Genomic DNA, 22516 nt, shown 5'->3' on the forward strand with positions numbered 1-22516 from the left:
GGGTAGGGACTGTCTCTGTGTGTTGCCAAATTGTACTTTCCAAGCGCTTAGTACAGTGCTCTGCACACAATAAGTGCTCAATAAATACAATTGAGTGAATGAATGAATGAACTGGGGCAGACCTTTCTCACCTGACCCTACAACTCTGATGTATTCCAGAAGGCCCATGCTCTGTTTAACTCTTCAGTGTGGCTCAGTGGAAAGAGCACGGGCTTTGGCGTCAGAGGTCATGGGTTCAAATCCTCGCTCCGCCAATTGTCAGCTGCGTGACTTTGGGCAAGTCGCCTTCTGTGTGCCTCAGTTACCTCATCTGTAAAATGGGGATGAAGACTGTGAGCCCCCCATGGGACAATCTGATTACCATGTAACTTCCCCAGTGCTTAGAACAGTGCTTTGCACATAGTAAGTGCTTAATAAATGCCATTATTATTATTATTATTATGGGGGAGGGGTGGTGTCTTTCAGCATATTGCCACGTTCTTGTGCCACTGTTGGCCACCAAAGTCACGTACTGCCCAAGGACATCATTCTAGGGTCTAGTGGCAGCCTCGAGCCTCCATGTGACAGAATGACTTGAGCCAAGAAAGTGATCATTCCTCTAAATTTATTCAAATAAAACGACTTGAAAGATAAACCTCTACAGGTAGAATGTTTTAGAGTGTCTGCGTGGTGAAGGCACTTCACTCATGAGTCCCCAGATCTTGGGGCAGAGAAACAGTGTGGCCTAGTGGAAAGAGCATGGGCCCGGGAGTCAGAGGACCTGGGTTAAGCTGGCTTTGCCACTTTGTCTACAGCGTGACCTTGGGCAAGTCACTTCATTTTTCTGGGCTTCAGTTCCTATGACTGCAAAATGGGGATTCAATACCTGTTTTCCCTCCTACTTAGACTGTGATCCCCATGTAGACCTGATTATCTTGTATCTACCCCAATGGTTAGTACCACAATTATTATTAGTATTATTATTATTTTTAGTGTCCCACTGGCTGGGGCACCCCATTAGACAAGCTGTCCCAAAGACCCCAAAGGGCAAAGTCCCCAGATGACAACTCCAACAACCATTTAGCTAGATGACCATCAATGTCTGAGCAAAGGGATGTGGCACATCAGGCAGCTCTCCCGAGCCCTCGGCCCTCCCTTGACCCTGGAATCTGCCATCAATCAAGCAATGGTATTTATTGAGTGCTTACTGTATGCAGAGCACTGTACTAAGTGCTTGGGAGAGTATAATATAGTAATATAACAGACATTTGCGGGGAGGAGGTCACGCCGCCATCTTCAAATCCAACATGGCTTTCCAATTTTTCCCAACCAGGTGTTCTCCCATGGCCTTCTCCTTGGCCATTCCCAACCATTTCACTGTGGCCGCAGCGCCGTGGATGGCCAGCACACTGTGATCAGCTTTGGGTCCTTGGGGGCGGTCAGTGTGCCTCAGCCTAGAGCTCCAGGTCTTAGTGGGCCTGGGCAAATCTACCTTAGGAAAGGCTTTAGGCCTTAGACCCTCCTGACAAATGTTCAGGAGGGCCTGGTGGGGCGGGTTTGCTTCCCGCAGCTATGGGACCCAAGAATGCCTCTCAAGGGTTCCCTTCTCAGTCATGGACTTCACTGGCCTGGCCTCTGTGTGAATTCTGCCCCTTTGCTTCTGCTCCACTGAGGAGATTTGGGGTATTTTGCTTTTCCGCCATATTTATAGGCTGGGGGAAAAACAGCATTCACTGAACTTCTACTGCTCCAACTTGAAGCACTTCTGGTTCCCCAGGGTTTTTGTCTGTCTTGGCCTCCTTCTCGTCGAACCCTGGTGAATTTTGTGTCATTACCCAGTTTGTGGGGTTCATTTCAGAGAAGCAGCATAGCCCAGTGGATAGAACACAGGCTTGGGAGTCAGGAGGTCATGGGTTCTAATCCCCGGTCCTCCACTTGTCTGCTGTGTGACCTTGGGCAAGCCACTTCACTTCCTCTGGGCTTCAGTTCTCTCATTTGTAAAACAGGGGTTGAGATTGTGAGCCCCACATGGGATAAGGACTGCGTCCAACTCGATTTGGTTGTATCAACCGCAGTGCTTAGTACAGTGCCTGGCACATAGTAAGTGCTTAACAAATACCATCATTATTATTATTATTATTATTATCGTTATTGGTGGGCTGACAGCTCTCCACGCCAGCCCTGCAGATCATCCAAATCACATGTTGCAGTTGATTTGTCCTTTGGAGCAAATTCATTTAATCCTCCCCAGTCAGTCCCAGAACTGCTGCCCAGTCTTGGGCTCGGCTGGCCGAGGTCACTGTAAACATTGTTTCCAATATGACTGCTAGACCGTAAGCTCTTTGGGGGCAGGGATGGCGTCTACTAATGCTGTGAGATGCTTGGTATTAATGAATCAAACACTGATATTTTGTGAGTGCTTACTGTGTGCAGACCAATCAACAATGTTTTGTATTGAGTGCTTACTGTTTGCAGAGCACCCTACTGAGCACTTGGTAGAATACAATACAACAGAATTGGTTGACATGTTCTGTGCCCCTAAGGAGCTTACAGTCTAGAGGGGGAGACAGACATTAAAATAAATTATGGATATAGACACAAGTGTTACGGAGCTGGGTGGGGTGAATATCAAGTGCTTAAAGGGTCCATAGATGACACCGAAGGAAGAGTAGGGGAGATGAGGGCTTAATCCGGGAAAGCCCTCTTGGAGGGAATGTGCCTTCAATAAGGCTTTGGAGGTGGAGAGAGTGGTGGTCTGCCCCCCTTATGTGAAGGGGGAGGGAGGTACAGGCCAGAGGGAGGACGTGGGCGAGGAGTTTGTGGCAATACAGCTGAGACTGAGGTATGATGTGTAAGTTGGTATTAGAAGAGTGGAGCGTACTGATTGTGTTGTAGTAAGAAATCGGTGAAGTAAAATACGAGGGGTGAGCTGATCAGATGCTTTAAAACCAATGGTAAGAAGTTTCTGTTTGATGCGGAAGTGGATGGGCAGCCACTGGAGGATCTTGAGGAGTGGGGAAACATGGACTGACTGTCTTTTTAGAAAAATGATCCAGACAGCAGAGTGAAGAGGCCAGAGGCAGGGAGGTCATTGAGGAGGCTGATGCAGTAATCAAGGTGGGATGGGACAAGTGCTTGGATTAATGTTGTAGCAGTTTGGATGGAGAGGAGAAGGAGAAATTTGGTGATGTTATGTAGGTGGGACTGACAGGATTTGGTGACAGATTGACTATGTGGGTTAAATGGGAGCGATGAGCTGAGGATAATGCCAAGTTTGTGAGTTTGGGGGTCAGGGAGATTGGTGGTGCTGTCTACCGTGGTGGCAGAGATGGGGAGGACAGGGTTTGGGTGGGAACATGAGAAGTTCTGTTTTTGGACATGTTAAGATTGAGTTGTTGGGACAGTCAAGTAGAGATATTTTGCAGGCAGGAGGAAATGTGTGACTGCAGAGAAGGAGAGAGGTCAAGGCTGGAGAGGTAGATTTGGGAATCATCCACAGAGACTACGGTGCTCTGCACAAAATCAGTGCTCAATAAATACTACTGATTTGTACAAAAATGTGGCAGCAGGTTGTGGGTTCACAAGTGCTCTGGTGGTACAGAGGTACTGGAGTGGCATGAAGGGGGAAAATAGGGTCAGGAGAATGTGAGACGATTCAGAGAAGGCCTCCTGGAGGGGACGTGATGTCAGAAATGATTCACTCATTCACTCAATTGTGTTTATTGAGCACTTACTGTGTGCGGAGCACTCTACTAAGCGCTTGGGAAGTACAAGTCAGCAACATATAGAGATGGTCCCTACCCAACAACGGGTTCACAGTCTAGAGGGGATGTGATGTGATTCTGGCTCTGCCACCTGTCTGCTATGTGACCTTGAGCAAGTCACTTCATTTCTCTGTGCCTCAGTTTCCTTATCTTAAAATGGGGATATAGACTGTGAGTCCCATGTGGGACAAGACTATATCCAACCTGATTAGCTTGTATCTACCCCAATGCTTAAAACAATGCTTGTCACATAGTAAGTGCTTAATAAATACTATTATTATTATTAATAATGATAATAATAGAAGGGTTTTGAAGATGGGGAGAGCGGTGATCTGATGTGATGGGTGAGAGAGTTCCAGGTTAGAGGGAGGGTGGAGCAAGGGGTCAGAGGGGTGGGCTGGGAAGTATGAAGAGTAGGAGCTGGGCTGGAGTGGGAGAAGACAGTGGATAGGAAGGGAGGAAGAAGCTGAATTGAGGGCCTTAAAACCGATGGTCGGTTCCTGGGTCTCCATCCACCCTCCCAGATAGGCAGACAGATAGAAGCACTTTACCCTCACCCAGACATGTGTGAATTGTGTCCAGCCCAACTTCTTGCCATGTCACCATGCTTGACCGTTAGCAACTGCAGCACCCGAGGGCGGGGACCCTGATTGTGTCGAGTAGCTGGATGTGATGTCTGCAGTGCTTTGGACCTGGGCCATTTCTCAAACTCTGCTGCCATCTGCTCTGTTCAAATGTTTCATGGCCCCATCAGCCGGTAAGGCGTTGGTTGGGGAGGGGGCAGGTTGCAGGGTAAGGGGCCATCTGCTGCTTGAGCGGGGGGAGCAGACCATGGTGGCCCCTTCCTGAGACTCCCCGCCTGACCCATTCACAGTATCCCTCAGCCCGCTCCAATCTAACCATCCTGGGACTTCAGGTCTGTGCTCAACTCCATTTATAGCTTTCGGCCTTGGAATTTGGGCTCTTCCCCGCTTTTAGAGGGTACTGTCTTTTGCCTCTGTCTTGGGGTAACTGGTCCCCCGCCCAGCCCCTCTGCACCCTTCAGTTTCCCTGGGGAATGTCATTCAAAACCAGAAAATAAGGAAGATCTTTCCTTTCAATTTGAACTCTAACTTTAACTCTGGGGGGCAGCAGTTCCAAAGTTCTCCTGCTTCCCTGCATATTACCGAGTGTTTTATTGCACTTTACTGCTCCACACAGTCGACAGTTATGATTTATTGATGAGTTTTATTAGTTAATTAGCCCTGCCCAAGACAAATGGGATGATTGTTAATAAATATTTATTGAGCGTTAAAGAGGACAGCCACTCACCAGTTTGGAGCAGTGGGCCCCAGAGAACCAGGAGGAAACCTGGAGTGGAGCCCGGAGGTGGAAAGAGACCCTGGGGGGAGGGAGGAGCCCCGAAGGGGAAGAGGCCCCAGGTGCTCTGCATTCATTCATTCATTCAATCATATTTATTGAGCGTTTATTGTGTGCAGAGCACTGTACTAAGCGCTTGGAAAGTACAAGTCAGTAACACATAGACGGTCCCTACCCAACAACGAGCTCACAGTTTAGAAGGGGGAGACAGACAACAAAACAAAGCATGTAGACAGGTGTCAAAATCGTCAGAACAAATAGAATTAAAGCTATATGCACATCATTAATAAAATAAATAGTAAATATGTACAAGTAATAAACAGAGTAATAAATCTGTACAAATATATATACAGGTGCTGTGGGGAGGGGAAGGAGGTAGGGCGGGGGATGGGGAGGAGGAGAGGAAAAAGGGGACTCAGTCTGGGAAGGCCTTCTGGAGGAGGTGAGCTCTCAATAGGGCTTTGAAGGGAGGAAGAGAACTAGCTTGGCAGATGTGTGGAGGGAGGGCATTCCAGGCCAGGGGAAGGACGTGGGCCGGGGGTTGATGGGGGGGGACAGGTGAGAACGAGGTGCAGTGAGGAAGTTAGTGGTAGAGGAGCGGAGGGTGCGGGCTGGGCTGTAGAAGGAGAGAAGGGAGGTGAGGTAGGAGGGGACGAGGTGATCGAGAGCCTTGAAGCTGAGTGCTCAATAAATACGATTGAATGCAAGAATGAGGGTAGAGAGGCCACGGGTGGAGAGGGGAACCCCCGAGGGAAGGAGGCCCTGTAGGGAAGGGAGAGCCCTGAGGGGAAGGAGACTCTGAGGGAAGCCCTGAGGGGAAGGAGGCCCTGGGTGCTCGGCAGTAAGTGCTCAATAAATACCGTTGAAGGAATGAATGAATGAGGGGAGAGAGGCCCTGGGGGGAGACAAGAACCCCTAGGGAAAGGAGGCCATGGGGAGACTCTGGAGGGGAGTGAGGCCCTGGGGAGAGGGGAGCACCCTTAGGGGAAGGAGGCTGTGGGGGAAGGTTTGAGAGAGGGAGAAGGCTGTCTTCTGGAGGGGTTGAAGAGGCAGAGATCAGGCCAAGCAGGTCCCGGCAGAATGAGGCAGTGCAGAAGTAGTGAGAGGAGACATTTCTCCATCTTATTCCTCTGGGCTGTAGTTCCACGCCCGCTGGCCCCCACCCTATGGTGTGCTCGGCCTGCACTGACCGGATGGGGTTTTGCCATCGCTTGGGGGAGAGTTCTTCTGTGTCCCAGAGCCAGCTTGGCCTGTGGGTCTTTAGAAAGGATTTGTTCCTCCCTCTCTCCTCCTCTGGACTGAAAGCTCCTTGAAAGCAGGGAGCACCCCATCGTAGTTTTATTAGAATCTACCCAAGCCCTCAGTGTAGCGCTCTGAACTCTGCCAGGGCCCTGTAAAGGTCTACGTTCGCCATAGGCGCCCCCTACAGGCCTTTGCTAGTAGTAGGCTCCTGGTACTGTGCTCCTCTCGTAGCAGACGCCCCCTACAGGGCTCTGTCAGCAGCCAGTGCCCAGTGAGTGCGCTTAAGCCGTCAATCAATCGATGGTATTTATTGAGCGCTTGCTGTGTGCAGAACACTGTACTAAGCGCTTGGGAAAGCACAATACAGCAGAATTAGCAGACATGCTCCCTGCCCCCAACGAGTTTACAGTCTAAGGGACAGAGCACGAGCTTACCATCTAGAGGTTACGCTATGCTTGATAAGAGTGTAGAAACAGCGTGGGCAAGTGGAAAGACCATGGGACTAAGAGTCAGGAGATGTGGGTTCTAGTCCAGCTCTGCCACTGGCCTACTGTGTGACCATAGCCAATCACTGCACTTCTCTGGCCCTCCATTTCCACCTCTGTAAAATGAGGAGGGTAAAGAGGATTACTCCCTTCGGGGAGACAGAAGTGCTTGACCCATGCAAGGAAGGATAATTTATTCTAATCGGAATGAGATTTCAACTGAGGGGTTCTGCCAGAGTTCCATCTCAGTAAAATTCCTTGAGTTACATACCTCACCAAACATGAACGTTTTATCATTGCAACACCCCCACTGAGGCTTGGGCCATTCCCATTTCACAGAAGGGGAAAAAGAGGCACAGAAAGGTCCATTTAGCGTCTCGCCCCTAAGTCATACAGCAAGCTGGTGGCCTGAAGAGGTGAGACTCGAACCCAGGTCTCACCCCCAGACATGCCCTTTTCATCCGACGCCACCACCCACACGGTGCTGCAGACCCTGCCCATCCCTTCCCCAAGGGGGTGGCTATTGGTGCCCTGCTGTGGCCCCTGGCCCCGACCTGGGACTGCTCCTGGGCTGCTCAGTGGACCTCACCCCCTGGGGAGGAGAGCCAGGCCACCTGTCTTCCCCTGTTGGCTGCTCTCAGAGGTGGGTGAGTACCCAGTGGGGGTGCTGGGTGAGGGGGCCCTGAATCCAGGGATTGGTTTCACTGTTATCTGGATTGATTGTTATGATTATTATAATTATTTATGCATATTCATTCATTCAATCGTATTTATTGAGCACGTACTGTGTGCAGAGCACTGTACTAAGCGCTTGGAAAGTACGATTCGGCAACAGACGGAGACAATCCCTACCCAACAACGGGTGCTGGTTGCTGTGCTGAGGGTTGGGCATTTGGGAAATGCATCCATTAGCTAATGTAAATAAATGGAATTGTTTGTGTGTTGGGGGGCTGTGGGGAAGAGAAAGGAGAGGTGTTTGCAAATGCAAGTGCTAAAATATCATCATAGGCCATTGGTGCCGTTCCAGCTAAAGACAAGGAGGAAGTCAGACCCTTTGGACAATGTCTCCTAAATGTCCCGGATAGCAGTTGTCCAGGGGCCTTGGTTTCCCCTCCCCACCAATTCCTTTCTTCTGTCCTCCTCCTCTGCTCCCCTTCCTCTCAATCAATGGCATTTATTGAACATTTGCTTTGGGTGAAACAGATGAGAGCTGGAAATATCCTTATACTCTACTATTTCCCCTAATTTTGCTAATTTGTAATTATTTTATTCATTCATTCAATCATATTCATTGAACGCTTACTGTGTGCAGAGCACTGTACTAAGTGTTTGGGAAGTACAAGTTGGTAACATATAGAGACGGTCCCTACCCAGCAGTGGGCTCACAGTCTAGAAGGAGGAGACAGACAACTAAACAAAACATGTAGACAGGTGTCAAAATCGTCAGAACAAATAGAATTAAAGCTATATGCACAACATTAACAAAATAGAGTAGTAAATCTGTACAAATATATGTACAGGTGCTGTGGGGAGGAGAAGGAGGTAGGGTGGGGGGATGGGGAGGAGGAGAGGAAAAAGGGGGCTCAGTCTGGGAAGGCTTCTGGAGGAGGTGAGCTCTCTGTAGGGCTGTCAAGGGAGGAAGACAGCTAGCTTGGTGGATATGTGGAGGGAGGGCATTCCAGGCCAGGTGAAGCACGTGGGCCGGGGGTCGATGGCAGGACAGGCGAGAATGAAGTACAGTGAGGAAGTTAGTGGTAGAGGAGCGGAGGGTGCGGGCTGGGCTGGAGAAGGAGAGAAGGGAGGTGAGGTAGGAGGGGGCGAGGTGACGGAGAGCCTTGAAGCCGAGAGTGAGGAGTTTTTGCTTGATGCGTAGGTTGACAGGCAGCCACTGGAGATTTTTGAGGAGGGGAGTAACATGCCCAGAGCGTTACTGCACAAAGATGATCCAGGCAGCAACGTGAAGTATAGACTGCAGCGGGGAGAGACAGGAGGATGGGAGGTCAGAGAGGAGGCTGATGCAGTAATCCAGTCGGGATAGGATGAGAGATTGAACCAGCAAGGTAGCGGTTTGGATGGAGAGGAAAGGGTGGATCTTGGCGATGTTGCGGAGGTGAGACTGGCAGGTTTTGTTGACGGATTGGAGGTGAGGGGTGAACGAGAGAGTGGAGTAGAGGATGACACCAAGGTTGCGGGCTTGTGAGACAGGAAGGATGGTAGTGCCGTCAACAGTGATGGGAAAGTCAGGGAGAGGGCAGGGTTTGGGAGGAAAGACAAAGCACCTCAGAGAAGCAGCGTTGCTCAGTGGAAAGAGCCTGGGCTTTGGAGTCAGAGATCAAGGGTTCGAATCCTGGCTCCGCCAATTTTCAGCTGAGTGACTTTGGGCAAGTCACTTAACTTCTCTGGGCCTCGGTTCCCGCGTCTGTAAAATGGGGATTAAGACTATGAGCCCCCAGTGGGACAAACTGATCAACTTGTAACCTCCCCAGTGCTTAGAACAGTGCTTTGCACATAGTAAGCGCTTAATAAATGCCATAATAATAATAATACAAGGAGATCTGTCTTGGACATGTTGAGTTTTAGGTGGCGGGCAGACATCCAGATGGAGATGTCTTGAAGATAGGAGGAGATGCGAGCCTGGAGGGAGGGAGAGATAGCAGGGGCGGAGATGTAGATTTGGGTGTCATCAGCATAGAGATGATAGTTGAAGCTGTGGGAGCGAATGAGTTCACCAAGGGAGTGAGTGTAGATAAAGAACATAAGGGGACCAAGAACTGATCCTTGAGGAACCCCTACAGTAAGGGGATGGGAGGGGTAGGAGGAGCCCACAAAGGAGACTGAGAATGAACGGCCAGAAAGATGAGGAGAACCAGGAGAGGACGGAGTCTGTGAAGCCACGGTTGGATAGCGTGTTGAGGAGAAGGGGGTGGTCCACAGTGTCGAAGGCAGCTGAGCGGTCAAGGAGGATTAGGATAGAGTAGGAGCCGTTGGATTTGGCAAGAAGGAGGTAATTGGTGACCTTTGAGAGGGCAGTTTCGGTGGAGTGTAGGGGATGGAAGCCAGATTGGAGGGGGTCAAGGAGACAGTTGGTGTTGAGGAATTCGAGGCGATCCGTTCTAGGAGTTTGGAAAGGAATGGTAGGAGGGAGATAGGGTGATAATTAGAAGGGGAGGTGGAGTCAAGAGGGTTTTTTTAGGATGGGGGGGGACATGGGCACTACCCCTATAGTCTGAAAGCTGCTTGTGGGCAGGGATCTGGTCTACCGACTCCATTGAATTGTACTCTCCCAAGCGCTTAGTATAGTGCTCTGCACACAGATAGTGCTCAACCAATATCACTGATTGATTGGGGCACAGTAAGTAGGTAGGCGTTAGAGGTGTGAAGTGTTGACGGTGGGGTGTGGTACGATAGCAGCTAGGTGCGGTGATGGAGTGCTTTAGAGCTGAGGGTGAGGCGTTTCTGCGGGATGCGGAGATGGATGGACAACTGGAGAAACTACCCTTTCTTCTATCGCCCCCCCACCCCCAACCTCCGTGGCCCTCTTCTTTCTGGTTAATAATAGTAATGATGGTATTTGTTAAGCACTTACTATGTGCCAGGCACTGTACTAAGCGCTGGGGTGGAAACAAGCAAAGTGCCTAGGAAACCCTTCAGTGGGGCGGACTGGATGAAAGAGGATGAAAAGAAATGATTCTTTTTTCTGGGCAGGGTCTGCAGCACCATGTGAGCCGTGGCCTCGGGCGAAAAGGGCATGTCTGGGGGTGAGACCTGGGTTCGAGTCGCACCTCTGCAGGCCTCCATCCTTTTCATCCTCTTTCTATTTCATCCTTTTTCCAAAACGAGGTGGCCGGGTCTGCGGGGGGTAGAGGTGGGTGGGCGTGGGGCTGCCCCGGTGTGCGGCGGGGGGAAGAGGACCCCCGGCGCTACGACGTCTGGCCCTCGCCCTCCACCCCCTCGCACGGCCGCCCCCCGCCCCAGGAAATCTGGGGGGCTCCGGGCCGAGGCCGGGGGGAAAGGGAGTGGGGTCGGCGGGCCCGCACCGCCCTGGAGGGGCCCCGTGACTGCGGGGGGGGGGGGGGAGGGGTGTGTGTGTGTGTGTGTACTGAGAGCTCACCTCCTCCAGGAGGCCTTCCCAGACTGAGCCCCCTCCTTCCTCTCCCCCTCCCCCCCCGCGTTACCTCCTTCCCCTCCCCACAGCACCTGTATCTATGTATATATGTTTGTACGTATTTATTACTCTATTGATTTTATTTGTACATATTCTATTTATTTTATTTTAATATGTTTTGTTTTGTTGTCTGTCTCCCCCTTGTAGACCGTGAGCCCGCTGTTGGGTAGGGACCGTCTCTAGATGTGGCCAACCTGTACTTCCCAAGCGCTTATCCCTACTGAGAGCTCACCTCCTCCAGGAGGCCTTCCCAGACCGAGCCCCTTCCTTCCTCTCCCCCTCGTCCCCCCCATCTTACGTCCTTCCCTTCCCCACAGCACCTGTATATATGTAGAGATGTTTGTACATATTTATTACTCCATTTATTTTACCTGTACATATCTATTCATTTTATTTTGTTAGTATGTTTGGTTTTGTTCTCTGTCTCCCCCTTCTAGACTGTGAGCCCACTGTTGGGTAGGGACTGTCTCTCTATGTTGCCGACTTGGACTTCCCAAGCGCTTAGTCCAGTGCTCCGCACACAGTAAGCGCTCCATAAATACGATTGATCGATTGATTAGTCCAGTGGTCCGCGCCCAACAGATACGACTGAATGAATGAATGAGTGAGAAATACGATTGACTGATCGATTGATTAGTCCAGTGGTCCGCGCCCAACAGATACGATTGAATGAATGAATGAGTGAGAAATACGATTGATTGATCGATTGATTAGTCCAGTGGTCCGCGCCCAACAGATACGATTGAATGAATGAATGAGTGAGAAATACGATTGACTGATCGATTGATTAGTCCAGTGGTCCGCGCCCAACAGATACGACTGAATGAATGGATGAGTGAGAAATACGATTGACTGATCGATTGATTAGTCCAGTGGTCTGCGCCCAACAGATACGATTGAATGAATGGATGAGTGAGAAATACGATTGACTGATCGATTGATTAGTCCAGTGGTCCGCGCCCAATAGATACGATTGAATGAATGAATGAGTGAGAAATACGATTGACTGATCGATTGATTAGTCCAGTGGTCTGCACCCAATAGATACGATTGAATGAATGGATGAGTGAGAAATACGATTGATTGATCGATTGATTAGTCCAGTGGTCCGCGCCCAACAGATACGATTGAATGAATGAATGAGTGAGAAATACGATTGACTGATCGATTGATTAGTCCAGTGGTCCGCGCCCAACAGATACGATTGAATGAATGAATGAGTGAGAAATACGATTGACTGATCGATTGATTAGTCCAGTGGTCCGCGCCCAACAGATCCGATTGAATGAATGAATGAGCGAGAAATACGATTGACTGATCGATTGATTAGTCCAGTGGTCCGCGCCCAATAGATACGATTGAATGAATGAGTGAGCGAATGAATGAATCTGGTGTATGTGCGCGCGCGGCCCCGCAGCCCCGCACCGGCCGTGCTGCAGTCGCGGCGCCGGGAAAGACAACGGGAGCCGACCGCACCCGGACGGACCGGAGCGGGGCGGACCGGAGCGGGGCGGGTAGGGGCGGAGCTCCTCGGGCCGCCCGCCTTCGGCCCGGCCCGGGTGGCGCCCGGGATGGCCGCCCTTGGCCCGCGCAGCCCCGCCGGGGCCGCGGCCGCCCGGGGCCGCCCCTAGGAGCCGCCGCCCCCCCCCCCCCCCCCCCCCACCGGGGTCCGCCCGACCACCGACCGCCGAGATTATGCGTCTCCGGAGGAGGAGGAGGAAGAGGCCGGATTGTCTGGCGAAGGACGGCAGGGCCCGGCCGGGACCCGCCAGCCGCCGCCGCCGCCGCCGCCCCCAAGGCCCCCCGCCCCCGCCGATGCCGTAGCCGCCGGGCGCGCGCAGAGGGCGGCGAACGCCGGTCCGCCGGTCCGCCGGGGCCCCTTGGCCCGGGCGGCCCGCCCAACCGCCCGCCCGCTCCCCCCATGCGGGCCCTGGGTGGCGGCCCGCCCCGGGGGCGTCCATGGGCCCCCGCCGCGGCCCCGCCGGAGCCCGAGGAAGCGGAGTCCGAGGCCGCACGGGGCCCGCGCGCCTGTCCCCGAGCCCTCCCACACTTGTTGCGGTGAGCGGCGGCCCGGGCTGCGGGAGGGCGGCCCGGGGCAGCCGCCGGCATGATGCACGTCAACAGCTTCCCCTTCCGGAGGCACTCCTGGATCTGGTGAGCTCACCTCCTCCGGGAGGCCTTCCCCCACTCAGCCCCTTCCTTCCTCTCCCCCTCATCTTACCTCCTTCCCTTCCCCACGGCACCTGTATAGATGTAGATGTGCTCGTACATATTTATTGCTCTACTTATTTTACTTGTGTGTGTCTATTCTATTTATTTTATTTTGTCGGTGTGTTTGGTTTTGTTCTCCGTCTCCCCCTTTTAGACTGTGAGCCCACTGTTGGGTAGGGACCGTCTGTAGATGTTGCCAACCTGTATCATCATCATCATCAATCGTATTTATTGGGCGCTTACTATGTGCAGAGCACTGTACTAAGCGCTTGGGAAGTACAGATTGGCAACATATAGAGACTTGTACTTCCCAAGCGCTTACTACAGTGCTCTGCACACAGTAAGCGCTCAATAAATACGATTGATTTATTACTCTATTTATTTATTTATTTTACTTGTGCATATCTGTTTATTTTATTTTGTTAGTATGTTTGGTTTTATTCTCCGTCTCCCCCTTTTAGACTGTGAGCCCGCTGTTGGGTAGGGACCGTCTCTAGATGTTGCCAATTTGGACTTCCCAAGCGCTTAGTCCAGTGCTCTGCACACAGTAAGCGCTCAATAAATACGATTGATTTATTACTCTATTTATTTTACTTCTGCATATTTATTTATTTTATTTTGTTTGTTTGGTTTTGTTCTCTGTCTCCCCCTTTTAGACTGTGAGCCCAGTGTTGGGTAGGGACCGTCTCTATATGTTGCCAACTTGTACTTCCCAAGCGCTTAGTACAGTGCTCTGCCCACAGTAAGCGCTCAGTAAATACGATTGATTGATTGATTGATTGATTGGTGAGACCCGCGGACGTGCGCCAAGCCCAAGCTGGGGACCCGGCCTGCCCTGGCCTAGCCTGGGGCGGTGGGACGCCTTCCTTCAACAGCCACCCGCAATCAATCAGTCAATCAATCGTATTTATTGAGCGCTTACTGTGTGCAGAACACTGTACTAAGCGTTTGGGAAGTACAATCTGGCAACATATGGAGACAGTCCCTATCCAACAGTGGGCTCACAGTCTAGAAACCCTCCCCATTCATTCATTCAATTGTATTTATTGAGCACTTGCTGTGTGTAGAGCCCTGTACTAAGCGCTAGAAAGTACCATTTAGCGATCATGTATATATATGTATATATGTTTGTACATATTTATTACTCTGTCTTTATTTTGTTCATATGTTTTGTTTTGTTCTCTGTCTCCCCCTTCTAGACTGTGAGCCCACTGTTGGGTAGGGACCGTCTCTGTATGTTGCCCACTTGTACTTCCCAAGCGCGTAGTACAGTGCTGTGCACGCAGCAAGCACTCAATAAATACGATTGAATGAATGAATGATCATAGGAGACCATCCCTGCCCACGCCGGGCTTACAGTCTAGAAGGCCGGGAGATCTCTTCCCCTCCCCCACCGCCGCCACCGGATCCGGGGGACTAACGCATTCTCAGGCCCGGTTCCAGTTCACAAATAGCCGGAGCGGACACTTGACCCGAGGGGAGGGGGGGCTGCACATTTCTTCTCGCTCATTCAGTTCATTCAATCCTATTTATTGAGCGCTTTACTGTGTGCAGAGCTCCGGACTAAGCGCTTGGGAAAGTACAATGCAGTAATAAAGACAGACAATCCCTGCCCACAATTCTCGTGTACTGGTGGCGCGGGGCAGGGGAGCAGATACCAACATGTGTAGCAGCATGGCCTGGGAGGGCATGGGTTCCAATTCTGCCTCCACCACGTGTCTGCTGTATGACCTTGGGCAAGTCACTTCACTTCTCCGTGCCTCAGTTACCTCATCTGTAAAATGGGGACTGTGACAGGGACTGTGTCCATCTCGATTTTCTTGTATCTACATCATCATCATCATCAATCGTATTTATTGAGCGCTTACTATGTGCAGTGGCTGGCACATAGTAAGCGCTTAACAAATATCATCATTGTTACTATTATTAGTAGTAGTAGTAGACAGGCAGGGAGCGGCCCTGCTCGACCCGGCTCATTTCCCTCCTCCACATGCAACCGGTCTGGGCTTCTCGCCTCCTTGACCTTACAGCAGAGGTCACGGGATGGCGAGGGCTTGGGGTGCCGTCGGGGTGCCCGGTGGCATTCCTAGGGGCGTGGCCCAGTGGAAAGAGCCCGGGCTTTGGAGTCAGAGATCACGGGTTCAAATCCCGGCCCCGCCAATTGTCAGCTGTGTGACTTTGGGCAAGTCACTTCACTTCTCTGGGCCTCAGTTCCCTCAGCTGTAAAATGGGGATGAAGACTGTGAGCCCCCCGTGGGACAACCAGATCACCTCGTAACCTCCCCAGCGTTTGGAACAGTGCTTTGCACATAGTAAGCGCTTAATAAATGCTATCATTATTATTGTTATTATTATTAGGGGCCCGCCCAGGAGCCCCTGTGGGAGCGCTCCCGAGAGGCTCGCCCGGGGCCCAAGCCGCACAGTGCAGGCAGGTGCCAAGCCCGTGTGTCCAGAGGGCCGGTCCTTGGGGGCGGGGAGGGCCCCCCCGTCGGATCCCCCAGCTCCAACCCGGGCTGTCGGAGCGAAAGGGCATGTCCTGACGCCCCCCCCGCCCCGAGGCAGCGGCTCCAAGGCCGGAGAACCTCTCCGAATGCGCAGTCAAACAAACGCACACAGACGCATTGGGTGGAGGAGCGACGTTTGTTGTGGAAACCGCCTGCGTGCGGTTTGGGGACAGAAGAATTGCCGCGAAAATTTTTCCGCCCGCAGTCACCACCCAGAAAAGGCACCTTCTTGCGCGCGTCAGCGGCCGGCCCGCCCGCCCGTCGAGGGGCGGGCCCGAGGCGGGGACCGGACAGTCCATGGGGCCTGACCTAGGGCGGAATCAGTGGCCCCTGGGGCGTGACTCGTCGTCTTGGGCATGGCCGAGGGCATCATCATCATCATCAATCGTATTTATTGAGCGCTTACTGTGTGCAGAGCACTGTACTAAGCGCTTGGGAAGTACAAGTTGGGAACATATAGAGACGGTCCCTACCCAACAGTGGGCTCACAGTCTGAAAGGGGGAGACAGAGAACAGAACCAAACATACTAACAAAATAAAATCAATAGGATAGATATGTACAAGTAAAATAAATCAATAGAGTAATAAATATGTACAAACATATATACATATATACAGGTGCTGTGGGGAAGGGAGGAGGTAAGATGGGGGGATGGAGAGGGGGACGAGGGGGAGAGGAAGGAAGGGGCTCAGTCTGGGAAGGCCTCCTGGAGGAGGTGTGCTCTCAGTAGGGCCTTGAAGGGAGGAAGAGAGCTAACTTGGCGGGTGGGCGGAGGGAGGGCATTCCAGGCCCGGGGGATGATGTGGGCTGGGGGTCAATGGCGGGACAGGCGAGAACGAGGCCCGGTGAGGAGATTAGCGGCAGAGGAGCCGAGGGTGCGGGCTGGGCAGTAGAAGGAGAGAAGGGAGGTGAGGTAGGAGGGGGCGAGGTGATGGACAGCCTTGAAGTCCAGGGTGAGGAGTTTCTGCCTGATGCACAGATTGGTTAAAAAATATGGAATGCTTCACAAATTTGCATGTCATCCTGGTCAGCGATCCCCTGGCGTGGTCGTGATCCGTGGGGCGTGGCCCTGCATCCACCCGGATCATTTTGGCCGGGGTGGGCCTGTGCCGTCCACCAGCCGTCACGCCCCACCACATCTCAGCAGAGCCCCAGGCCCCCGTGGTCACGCTGCTGCCCGTGGGAACAGGGAAATCATTCAGTGGTATTTATTGAGCGCTTATTGTGTACAGATCGCTTGGGCGGGCACAGAACAAGAGTCGGTGAACACGTTCTGGGCCTCTTCTTCAGCCGGCGGGGGCCTGGCCAGTGAATGTGTGCGTGCCCAGCGAATGAGGGATTCAGTCTCAAGCTATGTGAAGATAGGGATCCCTAAGCCCTACTGAGAGCTCACCTCCTCCAGGAGGCCTTCCCAAACTGAGCCCCCTACTCCCCCTCCCCATCTCCCCCGCCTTACCTCCTTCCCCTCCCCGCAGCACCTGTATATATGTATGTATGTTTGTACATATTTATTACTCTATTTTACTTGTACATATTCTATTTATTTTATTTGGTTTATATGTTTTGTTTTGTTGTCTGTCTCCCCCTTTTAGACTGTGAGCCCGCTGTTGGGTAGGGACCGTCTCTATATGTTGCCAACTTGTACTTCCCAAGCGCTTAGTGCAGTGGTCTGCACACAATAAGCGTTCAATAAATACGATTGAATGAATGAATGAATGCTCACCCCACCTTTAAAGTCCTCCCAAAATCACGCCTTCCCTGACCTGCCTTCGCCCTCCATTTAGCATGGCGTATTCACTTGTCAGTCCCCCTCAAACCCTTGATAATCCCCCCACCCCTGGCCCCATAGCACTTCTGTACATATCCATGCGCACTGCCATTTCCCCTGTTTGTAATTTACCTAAATATCTGCCTCCCCTCCTACACTGCAAGCTCCTTGTGGGCAGGGATTGTGTCTGCCGACTCTCTTGTATTGTGGTCAACCCAGTCATATTTACTGAGCACTTACTGTGTTCAGAGGACTGTATTAATCACGTGGGAGAGTCCAGGGTAACAGTTGGTAGACATGCTCTTGATCCACAACAAGCCTACATACTAGACACAGTGTTGGTACAGTCTAGTCTGTATCTTCCCAAGTGTTTAGTACAGTTCTCTGCACTTAGTAAGCGCTCAATAAATGCCATTTTATGATTGATTTCCTTTATTCCCAAGTGATTAGTAAAACACTTTGCACTCAATAGTCACCCAGTCCCCTGATTTGCCCTCCCTTCTGCTCTGCCTATGTTCTCTGGTCTGTACCCCTTAAGCACTCTGATCCTCACCCCACCCCTAGCCCCAGCACTTATGAATATATCCTTATACCATTGATTGGTATTTAATTAATCAAACAACGGTATTTATTGAGTACTTACTGTTTGCAGAGCACTGTACTAAGCACTTGAGAGAGTCCAATACCACAGAGTTGGTAAACGCGTTCTCTGCTCATAAGGAGTTTTCTGTCTGGAAGGGGAGACATATTAAAGTCAATTACTACAACTATTAATACTAATCTGTTAGTATCTGTTAAGTGTTTGCTATGTAAGCACTATTCTAAGTGCTGAAATAGATGCAGGGTAATTGTTCATTCGTTCAATCAATCGCATTTATTGTGCTTACTTTCATTCAATCGTATTTACTGAGCACTTACTGTGAGCAGAGCACTGTACTAAGCGCTTGTAAAGTACAATCCAACAATAAAGACAATCCCTGCCCACAACGAATCACAGTCTAGAGTGGGGGGAGACAGACATCAATACTTAAGTACAGAGGCATCAATATAAATAAATAAAATTATAGATCTACACTTAAGTGCTGTGGGGCGAGGGGAGGGGGAGAAGAGCAAAGGGAGCGAGTCAGGGTGACGCGGAAGGGAGTGGGAGCTGAGGAAAAGTGGGGCTTAGTCTGGGAAGGCCTCTTGGAGGTGGTGTGCCTTCAGTAGGGCTTTGAAGGAGGGGAGAGTGATTGTCCAGTGGATTTGAAGAGGGAGGGCGTTCCAGACCAGGGGATGGATGTGGGCCAGGGGTCAGTGGCGAGGCAGGCGAGATCGAGGCGCAGTGAGAAGGTTAGCACCAGAGGAGCGGAGTGTGCGGGCTGGGATGGAGGAGGAGAAAAGGGAGGTGAGTCAGGAGGGGGCAAGGTGATGGAGAGCTTTAAAGCCAATAATGACGAGTTTTTGTTTGATATGGAGGTGATAGGCAACCACTGGAGATTTTCGAGGAGCGGGGAGTGCCATGCCCTGAACATTTCTGAAAAAAGATAATCTGGGCAGCGGAGTGAAATATGGATTGGAGTGGGGAGAGGCAGGAGGTTCGGAGGTCAAAGAGGAGGTTGATGCAGTAATCTAGGTGGGGTAGGGTAAGTGATTGTACTAACGTGGTAGCGGTTTGGATGGAGAGGAAAGGTTGGATCTTGGTGATGTTGCGAAAGTAAAACCAACAGGATTTGGTGACGGATTGGATGTGTGGGATGAATGAGAGAACGAGTCAAGGATGACACCAAGGTTACAGGCTTGTGAGACAGGAAAGATGGTTGTGCTGTCTACAATGACAGGAAAGTTCACGAGGGGACGGGGTTTGGGTGGGAAGATAAGGAGCTCTGTCCTGGACATGTTGAGTTGGAGGTGCCGTGAGGACATCCATCCAGTAGAGATGTCCCGAAGGCAGGAGGAAATATGAGCCTGGAGAGAGAACGGGGGAGGAGATGTAGATGTGGGAACCATCTGCATAGAGATGGTAGTTGAAGCCATGGGAGCAAATGAGTTCTCCAAGGGAGTGAGTGTAGATGTAGAATAGAAGGGGACCAAGAACTGAACCTTGAGGAACCCCCCCACAGTTAGGGGTAGGGAGGTGGCGGAGGAGCCCGTGATGCTTACTGTTTGCAGAGCAACTGTACTGAGTGCTTGGGAGAGTCCAATAGAACAATGAACAGACACATTCCCTGCCCACAATGAGCCTACAGTCCAGAGGGGGAGACAGACATGAATATAAATAAATAAGTTACAGATGTGTACATATGTGCTGTGGAGCTGCAGTTCTTCAGAAAGCATTCTTCGCTAGCTGGCTCTTGTACCTAGGAAAACCAGCATGGCTTAGTAGATAGAGCATGGGCCTGGGAAGCAGAAGGATCTGGGGTCCAATCGCGGCTCCACCTTGTGTCTACTGTGTCACCTTGGGCAAGTCACTTCTCCGGGCTTCAGCTACCTCATCTGTAAAATGGGGATCAAAGTGTGAGTTCCATGTGGAACAGGGACTTTGTCCACCCTGATCAGCTTGTATAAGATTGGGCACAATCCGTGTCCCACATGGGGCTCACAGTCTTAACTAGAAGGAAAAACAGGTATTTAATCCCCATTTTATAGATGAGGAAACAGAGACACAGAGAAGCTAAGTGACTTGCCCAAGGTTACACAGTGGGCAGTTAGCAGAACAGGGATTGGAACCCAGGTCCTCTGACTCCCAGTCCCAGGCTCCTTCCACTAGGCCATGCTGCTTCTCACGTCCCTCAGCTTCTCTGGGCCTCAGTTTCCTCATGAGAAATGGGGCCAAGACACCGACTCTTCCTCCTCTCTAATTTATTGAGCGCTTACTTTGTGCAGAGTGCTTTACTAAGGGCTTGGGAGTGTACAGTGAAGCTGGTAGGCATGATCCATGCACTTAAGGAACTTACAGTCTAGCAGAGCAGAGAGACCTTAAAATAAATTAAAGGTAAGGGAAGACTTAACCTAGTGTTAGAATATGTGCATAAGTAGTAGGGTGATTATTGAAGTACTTAGGGGTGCTTGCGTTCAGATCCAAGTGCATAGGTGATGCAAAATAGAATGAGAGATGAGAGGTTAGTCAGGGAGTGCTTCTTGGAGGAAAAAGTATTTTAGTAGAGCTTTGAAGGTGGGGAGAATGCTAGTCTATTAGGGCCAGGGACTGTCTATACTTCATACATATATTCCTTTTCCTGCACTGGGTATAGTGCTTTGCACATATTAAGTCCCTTATGAAAACAGTTATTCATTCATTCAATCGTATTTATTGAGCGCTTACTGTGTGCAGAGCACTGTACTAAGCGATTGGGAAGTACAAGTTGGCAACATATAGAGACGGTCCCTACCCAACAGTGGGCTCACAGTCTAGAAGGGGGAGACAGAGAACAAAAACAAAACATACTAACAAAATAAAATAAATGGAATAAATATGTACAAATAAAATAAATATAGTAATAAACATGTACAAACATATATACATATATTCAGTTGCTGTTGGGAGGGGAAGGAGGTAAGGTGTGGGGGAGGGTGAGGAGGGGGAGAGTTACTACTACTGCTACTCACTGCTTTGATTGTGGACCCCCCTGTGAGATGGGGACTGCATCCCATCTAATTACCTTGTGTCTACTCCAACCTTCAGAACAGTGTTTGACACAGAGTAAGTGCTTAACAAATACCACTACTATTATTATTATTGCTGTTGTTGTTATTATTATTATTACAGTAGTAGCATGGCCTAGTGGCTAGAGCCCGGGCTTGGAGTCAGAGAACCCGGGTTCTATTCTCTGCTCCCCCACTTGTCTGCTGTGTGACCTTGGGCAAGTCACTTGATGTCTGTGCCTCAGTTACCTCATCTGTAAAATGAGGATTAAGACTGTGAGCCCCACGTGGGACAACCTGATTACCTTGTATCTACCCCAGTGCTTAGAACAGGCTAGATCAGGCTCACTTTGGCCAGGTCCCTGAAAGGCTTTCGGCATTTTAATGCCTCCCAGCCTCTGGTCCCAGCCCCCATCGTGTGGGCTTCGGCCATGCCTTGAATCTCACCCTGCGCCCACTGGCACGAGCCCGGGGACCAGGCCCGAGGCGGCCTTTCCCAAGGCCCGTTCCTCGCCGTTCAGTCTGCAGTAGCTCCCCAAGGACTGGGGTCGCTGCCCTGTTGCCTTGGGATCCGTGGTGCCCCTAAACTCTCAGGGGGACATGGGGCTCTTGAGTACCTGAACATCCGGGAGGAGCAGCAGCTGCTGAACCCAACCCCCCTCCACTCAGCCTCTCATGGGGGAGGGGGTTACAGCTGAACCCCCCCCATCTGTTTGGCTACTCTCCCCGGGGAGGAGCAGCAGCTGAACACCCCATCTGCCCAGCTACTCTCCCAGGGGAGGGGGCTACAGCTGAACCCCCCCATCCGTTCAGCTACTCTCCCCTAGAAAGAGCAGCAGCTGAACCTCTGATCTGCCCGGCTTCTTTCCCAGGGGAGGGGGCTACAGCTGAATCCCCCATCTGTTCCGCCTCTCTCCCAGCAGAGGGACTGCAGTTGAACCTCCCCCCCACTATCTGTTCCGATTTTCCCTGGCGGGGGTGTGTGGTGGGGAGGGGGGGGGGTCGCAGAGAGAGCCAGCCGATGAAATTCTCGCCCTTCCTCCCTAACCACTCAACCCCACAGTTCCAACCCCCCTCTCCCACAAGCTTTTCTTCCTCCCTGGAGGGGGGAAGCAGGGAGGTGGAGGGCTCAGGCTCAGTTTCAGGCTGCTTGCCAGGAGGAGGGAATTATGAATGCTTTCAGAGATGAAGTGCTGAGAGCTCCTCTTCCTGAGTCTCTCTGCCTGTGCAAGGCCTCCAGGGAGGCTGTGCAGGTGTGGACTGTGGCTGGGGTGGGATGGTGGGGGGCGGGGAGAGGGAGGGAGGGGAGTCAGGGTGTCTTCACTCAGGCGTCTTTTAATGGCAGCCACCCAAGGACTGCTCCCCAGCCGCCCCCGCCAGTGCTGCAACCCCGCAGACAGTGATCCACTGGCTC

The 22516-nt window shown here is 51.5% G+C and overlaps 1 protein-coding gene across 2 annotated transcripts in view; it reads left to right on the top strand.

Annotated features, from left to right (window-relative positions):
• Positions 1-22516, top strand: part of PDE4D (phosphodiesterase 4D) — a 179601-nt gene that overhangs the window by 63484 nt on the left and 93601 nt on the right. Inside the window, exon 1 of one of the 2 annotated variants that reach the window (XM_038765438.1) lies at positions 13017-13148. The exons of the other annotated variant lie outside the window; for it this stretch is intronic. Coding sequence (XP_038621366.1) covers positions 13102-13148 — 47 coding nt within the window. The 5' untranslated portion in view covers positions 13017-13101. Of the gene's footprint in view, positions 1-13016; positions 13149-22516 lie in introns of those variants that run through there. 2 annotated transcript variants of the gene reach the window in all.

The sequence above is a fragment of the Tachyglossus aculeatus genome, chromosome 23, assembly GCF_015852505.1.
Source record: "Tachyglossus aculeatus isolate mTacAcu1 chromosome 23, mTacAcu1.pri, whole genome shotgun sequence".
Lineage (NCBI taxonomy): Eukaryota > Metazoa > Chordata > Mammalia > Monotremata > Tachyglossidae > Tachyglossus > Tachyglossus aculeatus.